At 36.0% G+C, this 13528-nt stretch overlaps 2 protein-coding genes across 20 annotated transcripts in view; both read right to left on the bottom strand.

The window, feature by feature from the left end:
- Positions 1–9638, bottom strand: part of TMEM150C (transmembrane protein 150C) — a 319396-nt gene extending 309758 nt beyond the window's left edge. The window contains exon 1 of the mRNA XM_084883008.1: positions 9623–9638. The gene's annotated coding sequence lies outside the window, so the exon portion shown is untranslated. The remainder of the gene's footprint in view (positions 1–9622) is intronic.
- Positions 1–13528, bottom strand: part of SEC31A (SEC31 homolog A, COPII coat complex component) — a 77733-nt gene that overhangs the window by 42375 nt on the left and 21830 nt on the right. For all 19 annotated transcript variants that reach the window (XM_084882516.1, XM_084882498.1, XM_084882513.1 and 16 more), the window contains 5 exons: positions 12213–12353; positions 10233–10375; positions 5028–5127; positions 1880–2041; positions 1521–1673 (listed from right to left, as the gene is read on the bottom strand). In XM_084882516.1, the coding sequence (XP_084738642.1) occupies positions 1521–1673; positions 1880–2041; positions 5028–5127; positions 10233–10375; positions 12213–12353 (699 nt within the window). The remainder of the gene's footprint in view (positions 1–1520; positions 1674–1879; positions 2042–5027; positions 5128–10232; positions 10376–12212; positions 12354–13528) is intronic.

The raw sequence follows: 13528 nt of genomic DNA, 5'->3' as shown, positions 1-13528 counted from the left end.
ATGATCTTTACACCAACTAATCTTTTCTTTTAAAAAATATTTTATTTATTTTAGAGAGAGAGAGAGAAAAATAAAGAGAATATAATGGGAGTAGTTAATGTGAGAGAAAAACATTGACTGGCTGCCTCCCACATGCAGCCCAACCAGGGATCGAACCAGAAACCTGGATATGTACCCTGACAGGGAATGGAACCCGCCACTATTTGGTATACAGATGATGCTCCAGAGAACTGAGCCACACCAGCCAGGACTACACAACTTATCTTATTAAATATTTAATATATTAAAAGTGTTTGTTATGTCAGGCATAATAGGAAATACCAAGACATAAAACATAAGCCACTATCCTTAAGAAACGAATATGAAAATAAAAATGGATATAAGCACAGATAAGACCATGATATGGAACTTCACAGAAGGCCAAGAAGCACTGGGTTTTCTCAAAGTTTTAGGGAAGTTTGAGAAAACTGCACCCCAAAACAAGACCTAAACTGAATTTAACAGGACAATTAGGTTTATTTATTTAATTGGTTCTATGTATTATCATTATAATGCTACATTATAAGAATATAAATGCTCTTTGCTAGCCATCAGCTTTTTAAATCATCCAAAAACAAATACAGAAAACTTAAATATCACTACTGAAGATAAAAATATTTTTTAAATCTTAGTAATGTAATTTATAAAAATTGAAAAAAAAAATTTGGAAAGGTTAAAAATAGAAAGTATAGCCCTGGCTGGGTAGATCAGTTGTTTAGAGCATCATCTTGATACACCTGGAGTCGATCCCTAGTCAGGGCACATACAAGAATTAAAGAATGAATGCATCAATAAATGAACAACAAGTGTCTCCCTCCCTTTCTCTCTCTCTCTCTCCCTCTCTCTCTCTCTCTCTCTCTCTCTCTCTCTCCCCCCCCCCCCCCCCAAGCTCCAAGGGAAGAAGAGAAGAACACAACCTCCTACAAAAAATCTCCTTAAAAAAACCCACAAAAGGAATGAAAGAGATATAGAAAGAAGACAAGTTTGAAAAGGTGAGGGAAGAGATAGATTGTTGTTGTACAACAATGTGAATGTACTTAATGCCACTGTTATGTTTTTAAATGGTCAAAATAGCCCTAAGCAATTAGGCTCAGGAGTTGAGCATGGACCTACGAACCAAGAGCTCATAGTTTATCAGTCAGGACTCATGGCCAGGTTGCTGGTTCAATCCCCAGCAGGGGGCATGCAGGAGGCAGTTGATCAATGATTCTTTCATCAATGTTGTTTTTATCTCTCACTCCCTCTCCCATCCCCTCTAAAATCAATAAAAATCTTAAAAAGAAAAAAGGAAGAAGAGAAAAGAAAAGGAAAGAAAAAGGAGTAGATCCTACTTTTCCTGAGAAGCCATTTTAAATGAAGAAAAAAGTCACAGACACATTTCAAACTCAATCTTCTTCCAGCAGAGTGATTCTACAATAACACTTTTCTATGATAAGTCCTTTGTGATTATATCGATAGACCATAAAAACAAATCCACCTACTGAAAAGGAAGCACCAATAGGCCTTCGGATCCATTTGGGTGGCTTCTTCAAAGGCAACACTATACTATGCTGAGCAGCCTGCTGAGGAATTTGTAATGGAGGAAGGGGCTGTCCTGTGCCAAAGGGATCAAGATTTCCAAAAGATGATGAAAGCTAAAAAAAAAAAATAAATAAATAAAATAAAAATTTTTAATTAATAATAATAATAATAATGTATTTCTAACTTGTACATGTTTTCAAGTTATATCCAGGAATTCTTTTATTGCAGTTATCCAATTAATCAGTATTGTTTACCAGTAACATCATTTTAAAACTAATTACATAATAAGATGATAAAAAACCTCAACATTTCCTATTACCTTGTCAGCTTGTTTCTGCCTCAAACCATCTGTACTCCCTCCCATGATAGAGTACACACTGATACGCCCATCAAAGGAAGCAGCTGACAAGACAGCAGGATTTCTGGGACACCACTGAATATCAAAGCACCACTGTGTGTTGGTGGGTAGTTCATATAAGACCTAGACAAAAGTCAGAAAATGGTATAGTCACTTTACAGCCAAAACACCTGAATTAATATGATCAACAAGTACAGCTTAAATAATTTTTTTAGAAAGTGTCTTTAGCCAAAAAAAAAAAAAAGTATAAGAATTTCTTTAAAGTAGAAGAAAGTTCATTATGATAGCCTGTTATGATAAAAGGAATGCTACTCAAAATTTCAACCAGATTTGGAATAAGCACATCTTAAAAACTGAAGTTTTTATTGAAATATTAGTAGATGCATCTTTAGACTATTTGAAGACCAAAATTTAAAAATTAATATTGAGAAGGAAGAATTCACTGCAAATTTCGCTTTCGGTCAAAGCGAGAAAACACGTACACAACATTCTTATTACAGTAAAATCAAAACAGAATTCAGCATAAACAGTTTTTCAGAAGGAAAAGAATATTGAATTATTTTTAAAATGTCTGATATAAAACCTTTACAATGCAATAACTGTTGCTAACTCAAAATTAGTGTGATAGTAATTGATGCTCTTCAAAGAGCATTGGTTTTGTAGCATTAAGAAAGGGAGTGAGGAGTTATTGTTTAAAGGGTACAGAGTATCAACCTGAGAAGATGAAAAGTTCTGGATATGGATGGTGGTGATAGTGGTTCAACAATGTAAACTGAACTGTATACCTAAAAATGGCTAAAATGATAAGTACTATGTGTATTTTACTACAAAGAATAGGTATACTATGAATCTTTCACTGAGCCAAACTGGTTTCGGCTACTATGAATCTTTCAAAAGAAAAAAATAAAATTAGCTTTACTTTGGCTTATGTAACATTTAAAATGTTTTATTTTATAAGAAAACAAAATTAAGTGAAAAGGTATTTTAGTCCACTTGTCTTTCATGCTTAAATTGATTGATAAGATTCAGTTTTATCATATTTCAATGACCTGTGTATTTTTAATTTGCCTTTAACTAAAAAAAATTTACTACACTGCTTTAGTTTCAGAATGCATGAAAAGTTTATCACTTCAAAGTCTGATAAGTATACAAACTAATCATATGTAAAAATTTCATTTTATCAATTTACATAATTGAAAAAATTAGAACAATAATTTCTATGAATTTTGAACTCACCTGGGAAGGCACGGTTGAAAAAACAAGATTTTTATTATTTAGTGTACAAATTATATAATACTAGGGGCCTGGTGCATGAAGATTCATGCACAGGTTGTGGAGTCCCTCAGCAATCTGGGCATTTCTGTCTGTCTTTGCAATCATATGAGCGAATTGTCTGAGACCTCAACCTAGTTTGGTTTGTTGCTCATAGAATAATAGAGACATTTTTAGGATATCTTCCCTTTAATTTTTCCTAGATACTCTGATTTTACTTATGTCTCTTACCTCTGCTTTCCCTCTATCCCCCACCGTAACAGTAACTTGCTCCAGGCTCACTTTGCTCTAGTGTCAAGGCAATCCATCTGCCACCAGAACTACAATTTCCAACATTCCTGGTGCTCCCTGTGATCTGGGCTTCCAGTCCTGGGGCTGCCACCAGAACTACGAACTACTACCGTTTCCCCAAAAATAAGACAGTGTCTTATATTAATTTTTGCTCCCAAAGAGGCGCCACATCTTATTTTCAGGGGATGTCTTATTTTTCCATGCGCTGTGTCTTATTTTCGGAGGATGTCTTATTTTCGGGGAAACACGGTACTCCCAGAATTCCTGGTGCTCCCCGCACTCTGGGTTTTCCCTTCCTGCTCTGTCTCCGTCCCACAGCCTCCCACTCTGCCAAGTCCTCCAAACGGCCAGGTCTCCCTCTCTGCTATTGGTCTGGCAGCTTGGGGAGCCAAGTTCCCTGAGCCGCTCCACTCTCTGCTGGCTCTCCCCCTCTGCTCTCCTCCCAGCGTTTGTGTATGCAAATTAACCAGCCATCTTTGTTGGGTTAATTTGCATCCCACTCCTGATTGGCTAGTGAGCATAGTAGAGGTATGGTCAATTTATATGTTTCTCTTTTATTATATAGGATAAGGTGAAACTTACTATTTTAATTTTTCTCTTGTCTCTCCTAACTTTAATGTTTCTACATTATTATAGACATCACTCCATCTGAAAACCAATCACAAATCAAGCAACAGAAGTACTTGATTATAGATTAAAAACTATTGAAGATACTTTTTATTTTTATTAGTATTCCATCCGGGTAACTAAAAAAACTTGCAATAATCTATCTTAATTTTTAAAAAGTAAAAGTTTATAAAAGCTATAATTAAAATTTTCAGTCTCTTGTCCAACACTGAAAGAAAGGAAAACCATTCAATTATTAGAAATAATAAAAATAATAGTTAAAAGAAAATTTTAATATATAAAGCAAATAAAATTATATTTATTTACATTTAATAAGATAATATGTCCTACATCTAAATTTCTATAGATAAAACATATGATAAATTTATATTACAAAGTATTATATTCTTGCTGTATAATTCACAAAAGAGAATCAAAATCCATTTCTACTGATTTCCAGAAGTCAAAGAGAATCTTCAGGAATGGTAGAATAGGAAAAAGACCCAATCCTTGAACTCTCCTACTTTGAAGGCACTGATTTACAGAAACCTCATGTTAAGTAAATCAGTCCAAGTATTTCTGAGTCTATTTACACCTATTATTGTAAATAGGGGGTAGGATATGATTACTAGTTTCTTTTTTAAAAAATTAATCTTTATTGTTGAGATTATTATAGAGGTCCCTCTTTTTGCCCCCAGAGCTCCCCTCAATAGTTTTAAATATACTATTTCAATGACTAATTTTCCCAGATGACATAAGTGAGCTAAATGTTCCTGATACAAATTTCCAATAGATTAACATTTCACACATACCTCCATCTACTTTCACATGTCCTTAATCGTGATAACACATTAAAAGAAGCCATATAAAAAACTTCTTATTCAGGTTGAGATAAAATATTATGATAGCTATAATTCCATGAAATGTTTCCTCTCCATACCTCTCCTGTGTTTGGGTTGGAGCAGAGAATTTTAGCATCTTTTCCACAGCTCAGTAACAATTCAGGATCTGCCATGCTCCAAGCAATTGCCAAAATTCCCCTTATAAAAAACACAAAGAAATGAAAAAAGTTTTAATCTTGAAAAAACCAAATCTCCAAATTATTTCTGTGTAAGCTTTAAAGCTATACACTGCTAACAAAAATATAATTTCATATAATCTATCTGGAAAGCAATTTAGTGATGCATATGCTCTTTGGTTATCACAAAGATATATACTACTAATACAATGTACAGAGTATAATAGCAAAAAAATAAAAACAAATGCTCAACATGAACTGTGTAATAATAAATTACAGATCATCTTTAGATGAGAAAATGTGTAGTTAAAAATTCTGTTGTAGAAATCTATTTATCACTATTAAATGATGTTCATAATTAATGAAAAAAGGTTGGCTATGCACATAAATTCATATAACATGTAATCACATTAAATATTTACACATCAAAGTTATGTATATGTAAATAAATACAGATTATGCACACTAAAATGTTTTACTTACAAGTAGGTAGGAAATATGACTATTTCACATTTTCTTCTTTTTGTCTACATTTTCTAGCTTTTGTTTCTAGCTTTTTGTCTACTTTTTCTAGCTTTTGTTATCATTTTATAGCTTTTTGTCTACATTTTCTAGCTTTTGTTTCCTAAGTTCTAGCATAGGAAATATTTCTTACTAAAAGATTTAAAAATTTGTCTCATAAAAGTATTAGAGATCCAAATGCCAAAGATCTAATTCTACATTTTTTTTTGTTATAACTTTTTATTTTTATCCTAAGTATAACAAAAGTAAAACTACTAAAAGTCTGTCTTTTCTATACTCAAGCCTTTTTTGTTTAGAGATGGAAGGAAAGTAAACATTATCATACCATGAAGAAAATACTAGAAACTAAAATTTAAATAACCATATACTAAAAAATATTAGATACTAGAAAAATACTAAAAACTAGAAGTATATCTGCATATTTCTCAAAACAAAAACCATACAAATTAATATCCCTCAATTCTCCTGAAAATATCTCAGTAGCTAAGCCAATGAGGTGATTTCTTTCCCAAAAAAGATGTTTTTAATTTTATATTTCTTACAATTTAAGTCATCTCAGAATCAGGGAAGTATGGTTCAGGAAAAGGATCCAAATTGTTTGACTTTTGTTTTCAATAGTTTATTTTTTTTAAGTTAAAATCTTTATAAAAATTATAAGGACAGTGTGATGTACACCTTAATACTTCACACCTAGATTCACCGATGCGGCCACATTTACTTAATGTCTTTCTCTCTCTGATTATCGATATTTGAGGTTAATTGCCAATATCATGATATCTTATCCTTACACTTATCTCCTGGGATAAGAACATTCTCCTATATGACTACAATATAAATACATACTGAAAATACTTATTTATATGTAATACTTTAAAATAATATAGTTCATATTCAAATTTCAATGTATTTTGTAACTGCCTTTCCCCTTTATAATTCAATCACACATGTTAAGAATTTCAAGGCATGTCAAGAATGCCTTTTTAAAAAATCCATGTATTTAATATCACATTTTAAAGAACATTTAAGTTTAAAATTTTTTTTTTTTAATCACAGAATGGTAGATTGGAAATAACCCCAAAAATCATCTAACCAAACTGTTGCATTTATTAGAGAAAAAAATGAGAATTAGATTAATTTTCTCCTGGCACCCGGTATGGATTTATGCTTTGCTAAATTCTGACCATTCCTAAGTCAGTATAATGTAGTGTTAAGAGTATGAACTCTGATGCCCTGGCTGGTGTGGCCCAGTTGGTTGGGCATCATCCTGTGCATCAAAAGGTTGCCAGTTCAATTCCAGGTCAGGGCACATAACTATGTTGTGGGTTCGATTCCTGGTCAGGGTGCATACAGGAGGCAACCATTTGATGTTTCTCATATCGATGTTTCTCTCTCTCCCTCTCTCTAAAATCGATAAAATAATATTTTTAAAAAAGAGCATGTTCTGTGAGATCAGAATGTTTGGACTCAAAGTCAGTATTTGAATTATGTGATTCAGGTCAAATTTAAACCTACTGAGCTTCATTTTCCAATCTGTAAAAGGGGCTAATAGCACTTACACCATAGATTTGTTATGAGGTTTAATCAAGCTGATATTTAAAGTGCTTGCCTACTTTACATGTCATATAAGTGTTAGTTGTCTTCCCACTACAATGTAAGCTCCCTGAGGTTGTATTTTTGTTTATTATATTACCAAATCCTAGCACAATAGTTGGTACAGAGTATGTGTTCAGTAAGTATGTGTTACATGAATTTTTTTAAAAACATCTATAATACATGAGAAAAATATTAAAACTTTTCAAAACCATTCATCTATACAATAAAAGGATAATATGCTAATTAGGGCATATGCCTTCTGGACGATCTTCCGGATGTCCTTCTGGAGGAAGCTGCAAAGGCTGTGAGGACTGAGGATAAGGCAGCCGTGGGCAACTGCAAAGGGCCAAGGAGCAGCTGCGAAGGGCCCAGACTCAGGCTGGCAGTGGCAGCAGCAGCTGGGTAATGGGGGTGGTGCCTTCCTGATTCGCCACGTGGCCCCTCCGCAGAGGGAGGCCAGACTGTGGCTTAGGCTGGGGCAATCAGGTTGTGGAGCAAGTTAGGGGTGGTCAGGCCAGCAGGGGTGCAAGGTAGGAGCGAGCAGGCCAGCAGGGGAGCAAGTGAGGATCATCAAGCCAGCAGGGGAGCAAGTGGGGGGTAATCAGGCCAGCAGGGGGGCAAGGTAGGGGCGATCAGGCAGGCAGGTAGGCAAGCTGTTAGAAGCCAGAGGTTCTGGATTGCAAGAGGGATTACTGACTGCAGTTTAGGCCCAATCCCACAGGACATATCCAAACCAGCAGTTGGACATCCCTTGAGGGGTCCCAGATTGGAGAGGGTACAGGCCAGACCAAGGGACATCCCCTTGTCCCCGTGCATAAATTTCATACACCAGGCCTCTAGTGTGTGTGTGTGTGTGTGTGTGTGTGTGTGTGTGTGTGTAAAAGCCTAAGTGACCAAACGACTGCACCGTCAAATGACCTATTGACCGGCTGCTATGACCCGCACTAACCACCAGGAGGCAGATGCTCAATGCAGGAGCTGCCACTGGTGATCAGTGCACTCCCACAGCCAGCCAACCTCCCATGGCCAGCCAGACCCCCGATTGGCCCTGATGGGGGAGTAGCTGGCTGGTCAACCTCCTGTGGTCCCTCCTCCAGCCAGCTGGCCCCCCAATCGGCCCGATTGCCAGCCAAGCCGAGGGACCCCACCTGTGCACGAATTCGTGCACTGGGCTTTTAGTGTTTTAATAAAAAGCCAACCGAATTATAACATTTGAATAGGATTACATTTTGATGGGGTTCTTTTCTCCTTTGGAAGGAGCTCAAGGAGAAGGCAAAAACTTTAAGACTTCTTAGTATGCAAATTCACTACATAGGGGGAAAAGGGATTTAAAGTTTTAGTTTATATATCCCTAAACAGGAAAGAAGAAAAAACACCCAAAAGTACTTAGAAAATTATGTAACATTAAAAGGGATTTGTTTCTGTTTGAAAACATTGAACAAATTAGAGAAACCAAGATGGCAGCCTAGGTAAGCAACTAAACTACCACCTCGCACAACAATTTCAAAACAACTAAAAGACAGAACGAACATCAACCAAAACCACAGGAAAGCTGGCTGAATGGGAAATCTATAACTAGAAAAAAGGAAAGAGGCTCACGGGTCAGCGAGCCACAAAGATGCGCATGCAGAGATGAAGAGCGGCAGAGTGTCTGGCTGGCAGGAGGGGAAAGGAAGCCCCCGATTGCACTGAACAAATACACATAAACTCCCTGGCTACCTAAATATCAATGATCGGAAATTTCCAAATTACTAATTAAATTTAATGTTACTAAAACTAACATGAGAGCCCAGCTGGTGTGGCTCAGTGGTTGAGCATCAACCTATGAACCAGGAGGTGACAGTTTGATTCCCGGTCAGGGCATATGCCAGGGTCTTGTCCCCAGTAGGGGGGAAGAGTGGGGGAGTGTAAGAGGCAGCCGACTGATATTTCTCTCTTATTGATGTTCCTATCTCTCTCCTTCTCCCATCTTCTCTCTAAAAGAAATAAAAATGGCTGAAACCGGTTTGGCTCAGTGGATAGAGCGTCGGCTTAAGGACTGAAAGGTCCCAGGTTCGATTCCAGTCAAGGGAATGTAACTTGGTTGTGGGAAGATCCCCAGTAGGGGGTGTGCAAGAGGCAGCTGATTGATGTTTCTCTCTCATTGATGTTTCTAACTCTATCCCTCACCTTTCCTCTCTGTAAAAAGTCAATAAATATATTAAAAATATATAAATTAAATAAATAAAATTTAAAAAATGTATTTTAAAAAATAAACTAACATGAGAAAATTCTCAATCTTTTTAGCACATCCACACATTTATTAAAGCTGAAAGCAAGAACTAGCTGGTTTGACTCAATGGATAGAGCATCGCCCTGTGGACCAAAGGGTCCCAGGTTCAATTCCGGACAAGGGCATGTACCTTGGTTGCAGGCTCCTCCCCAGACCAGGCCCTGGTCGGGGCGCATGTAGGGGGCAACCAATCAATGTGTTTCCCTCACTCTTCCATTCTCCCTAAAAATCAATGGAAAAGTATCTTTGGGTGAGGATTAATAAAAAACAAAAAAACCTGAAAGTAAAATGAACCACATACTTTCTCAAAAGTGCTTCCTTTTAAATTAAAATAAAAAGATAAACTTTTCAATTTTACTTGGCATTGAATGTTATGCAAGACTCTTCATAAGTATGATGGCCTTAAGGTAGAGCAAATTGTATAAAGTCAAGAGCTGTCCCAAAGTGTTGTGATCTACTGGAATTTTGATCTATTAATTATTACTTGAAATAAGTAGTGGAAAAATCTTCTACACATTTTTGTGTTCTTATGATATGATTTGGCTACCATTCTGGGGTACAGAAAATTAGATAACTACTGCTTAAAATAAAAACAAACCAGTTATTTACACTAACTTTTACAAAAATAGAGACAAAGTAGATTCTCTAGTTTAATAAAAATTATCTGATAAATCAAAGTAGTAAGTAAACATGTTCTTAAAAAATAAACAATTATGTTCGTTGAAAGAGCAGCATGATACCTGGCATGGTTTTCCAGGACACGGAGTGGAGTGGAGGCAAAGCGAAGATCCCACACCTGGACCACTGGTAACCTATCATCTTCAGATGCAAGGACCATTTGAGTAGCAACTTCAGGATGCCACGCCAACCCAGAGCAATGCATCTGCAGATAGTTAAGGCTAACATTTTTATCAATCATATTATTTTAAGAAAAGCCAAAATGAACTTAAGGAATATGCCTTTGTTGAAACAAACAGTAGAAAATATCGGCTCAGCCTTAGTCTATTTAAAAAAAATACACAAAATATCTGGGGGGAGGAAGAAGAGGATATATGAGGGATAAATGCAGATGGAAAAAAGACTTGCTATGGGGTGGTGAACACACAATACAACATACAGATGATGTATTATACAACTGCACACTTAAAACCTATATAATTTTATTAACTAATGTCACCCTAATAAATTCAATAACAAGGTAAACAGACCTCCCAAGATCTAAAAAGTATTAAATTTTATTAAACAATCTTGAACAGTAGTCTTAAAAGTAAAAAGTTTAAATGTTTTCAGTTTATCCAGCTATTGGATACATAAAGCCACTCTGGGCCAGAACCTTCTTTGCTGCCAAAAATGTAACTAGGAGGAAGTTTGTTTTGTTTTGTTGGTTTTTTAAATATGTTTTTATTGATTTCAGAGAGAGAAATATCAGTGATGAGAGAGAATCAATAATTTGCTGCATCCTGAACTCCCCAATCAAGCCCTGAAACCTAGGTATGTGTCCTGACCAGAAATCAGACCTTGACCTCCTAGTTCTTAGGTTGATGCTCAACCACTGAGCCATGCTGGCCAGGCCAGAAGGGAATTTTATACAGATTTACATTTTAACACTTTCAGAAAAATAAAAGGAGGAAAAAAATCCACATATATATGAAAGGCTAATATGCAAAGTGTCTGTTCGGGAGTTCGACCGGGAGACCAGCTTGCTATGATCTGCTCTGACCACCAGGAGGCAGCACAGAACTTAGGAAGGCCCTGACCAGCCCTGATCACTGGCCAGGCCTCGGGACTCTACCTGTGCATGAATTTCATGCACTGGGCCTCTAGTATTTTAATAACAAAAATCCACACCTTCTATTTTATCAGAAAAATCAAGACAGAATGTCTAAGCAACAACTACCAAATTTTCACATGGGGATAAATTAACAGTATTATTGAGAATTAATTACTTGAAAGTTTGGAGATCCTAGTAAGTATTTCAGAAGATGACTGAAATGTTTACTGTATGCTTTATTTCAATTAAACTTGTTTTAAAACTCCTAATTCGTTGGGGGGGGGGGGGGGGGGGAAACCCCTGAAGAAAAAACAAACCCCTCTTCTAAATAGCTTTTTGTTGTTAAAAAATTTTATATGTATTCTCTTATTTACGCAAAGTTGTTTTGGGAAAATGTCAAACCTATAATGTGATTAATAACTAACAAAATAAGGCTCTAATGGTATCTAAATTATCTTACAGCACATAATAACATCATATTAAGAAATTTGTAAGGTCAAAAATTTAATGTGTTATATAGCAGCATTTAATGGGCAAGTGGAAGAATATTAGTTCATTTTAACAGTACCTAATAGAAGAGACGAAGCCAGGAGTTTAGAAACTACAAGTTCATAAAATTAATTGTAGGGAAAATCTTTACACTTTAGAAAAAGGTAAGAATGAATTAAAAAGTTGCTGTATTGCTTTGAAACAGCTAGCAAAGCAAAACACGAAGAATATCATAGAACAAGCCCCCAATCTCTCTCTTTATCATTAATAATATCCAACATGGTTTACCGAGAACTTTATTTTCCCTAAGAAAAAATCCTCTCATTCCCACATGACTGGTCCATGAAAATACAGGATTTGACTTTATAGAAATGTGATTTACTGCCAAATCTGACAAATGATATAGGAATACCTATAGAAGAAATACAACATATTCATTACAAATCAATCATATTCTTACCCTGTTATTATGATCACTGACTTTGATGATAGGTTCATTTTTTCTAAGATCCCAGACAGTGGCCCGGCCACTGGGACTGGCTGATGCTAAAATATGCTGGACTTGTCTATTCCATGCAATGCAGCTGATATCTTCCAGGGGCTAAAAGGAATAAATTATTAAAAATCATTTCTCAACTATAATAAAATTTAATTCCAAATTCTGATCCTTCTTTTTAAAAAGCAGATAACTTAAAAATCTGAATTTTTCATTCCAGAAATTTGCTTTACATTCCTAAGTTCTCAATATATACAATATAGTTTAATATTGTCTCATCCACCAGGCATTTACTAAGCTCCTACTATAAATCAAGTACTGTTTTGTTATTTTGCAAGTGCCATGAGTTAGACGATGGACCACAAAGCAGCCATAGGTCAATATAACAACTAGGCAGAGAAAAAGTTACAGCCTAGAAGATGAGAAAATTTCTTTATAAATGGTAGACCATAGGCTATCTTTATGCTACCTTCGCTCAGATTGCCAAAATATTAGGTGCCATTATAAGGCTACTAAATTGAGTAGTCTATACATTATAAAAACCTCAAAGACGTGCCCTGGCCAGGTGGTTCAGCTAGTTAGAATATCATCCCATGTGCCAAAAGGTGGCAGGTTCGCTTCCAGTCAGGGCACAAACCTCAGTGCAGGTTTGATTCCCCATCAGGGTGAGTATAGGAGACAACCAATGGATATTTCTCTCTCACCTTTCTTGCTCTGTCTGTGTCTCTCTCTCTCTCCTTCCTCTCTCAAATCAATTATTTTAAAAAGAAACTTAAAAAAAAAGAAACTCAGATAGCAGGAGGGCTATTTTCTCAACTTACTAAAAATACATAGTACAGGGAATAATGCCTTGGATTCATCACACCAATGTAAAACAGATCACTGGCCTAGAATCTGAGGTTCTTCTCTCTAGAATTCAACACTTCTATGAGCCTTTATTAGACTTCAAGCTACTACTCAGCAGGAATGCCAACAAGATAACTAATACCTTCATGTCTAGTTTCTTTTGTTTTCAGAAGACCTGAATCAATTAAACTTCAAATAATAATTACCCAAAAGTATGAATGGTTAGAACTACAGCCAGGAGACAATCAGACTTAAGATTAGCCAAGGAAGGGTTTCACTCCTCTAATGGGCCCCATTATAAAACCCTCAAAGCAGTTACAGATGGTGGACCTTTGTCCCTCAGCATCCCTCACGAATGAGTGAAAATAAGAAAGGGGGAATTTGTTACACCACAGTAGGCCTATGTGACCTGACACTATTTATCTTTGAGAACA

Source organism: Pipistrellus hanaki (assembly GCF_964339955.1).
Source record: "Pipistrellus hanaki genome assembly, chromosome: 1".
In the NCBI taxonomy this organism is placed as follows: Eukaryota; Metazoa; Chordata; class Mammalia; order Chiroptera; family Vespertilionidae; genus Pipistrellus; species Pipistrellus hanaki.
The sequence above is the reverse complement of the archived record's forward strand: the minus strand, read 5'-3'. Positions and strand labels throughout refer to the sequence as shown.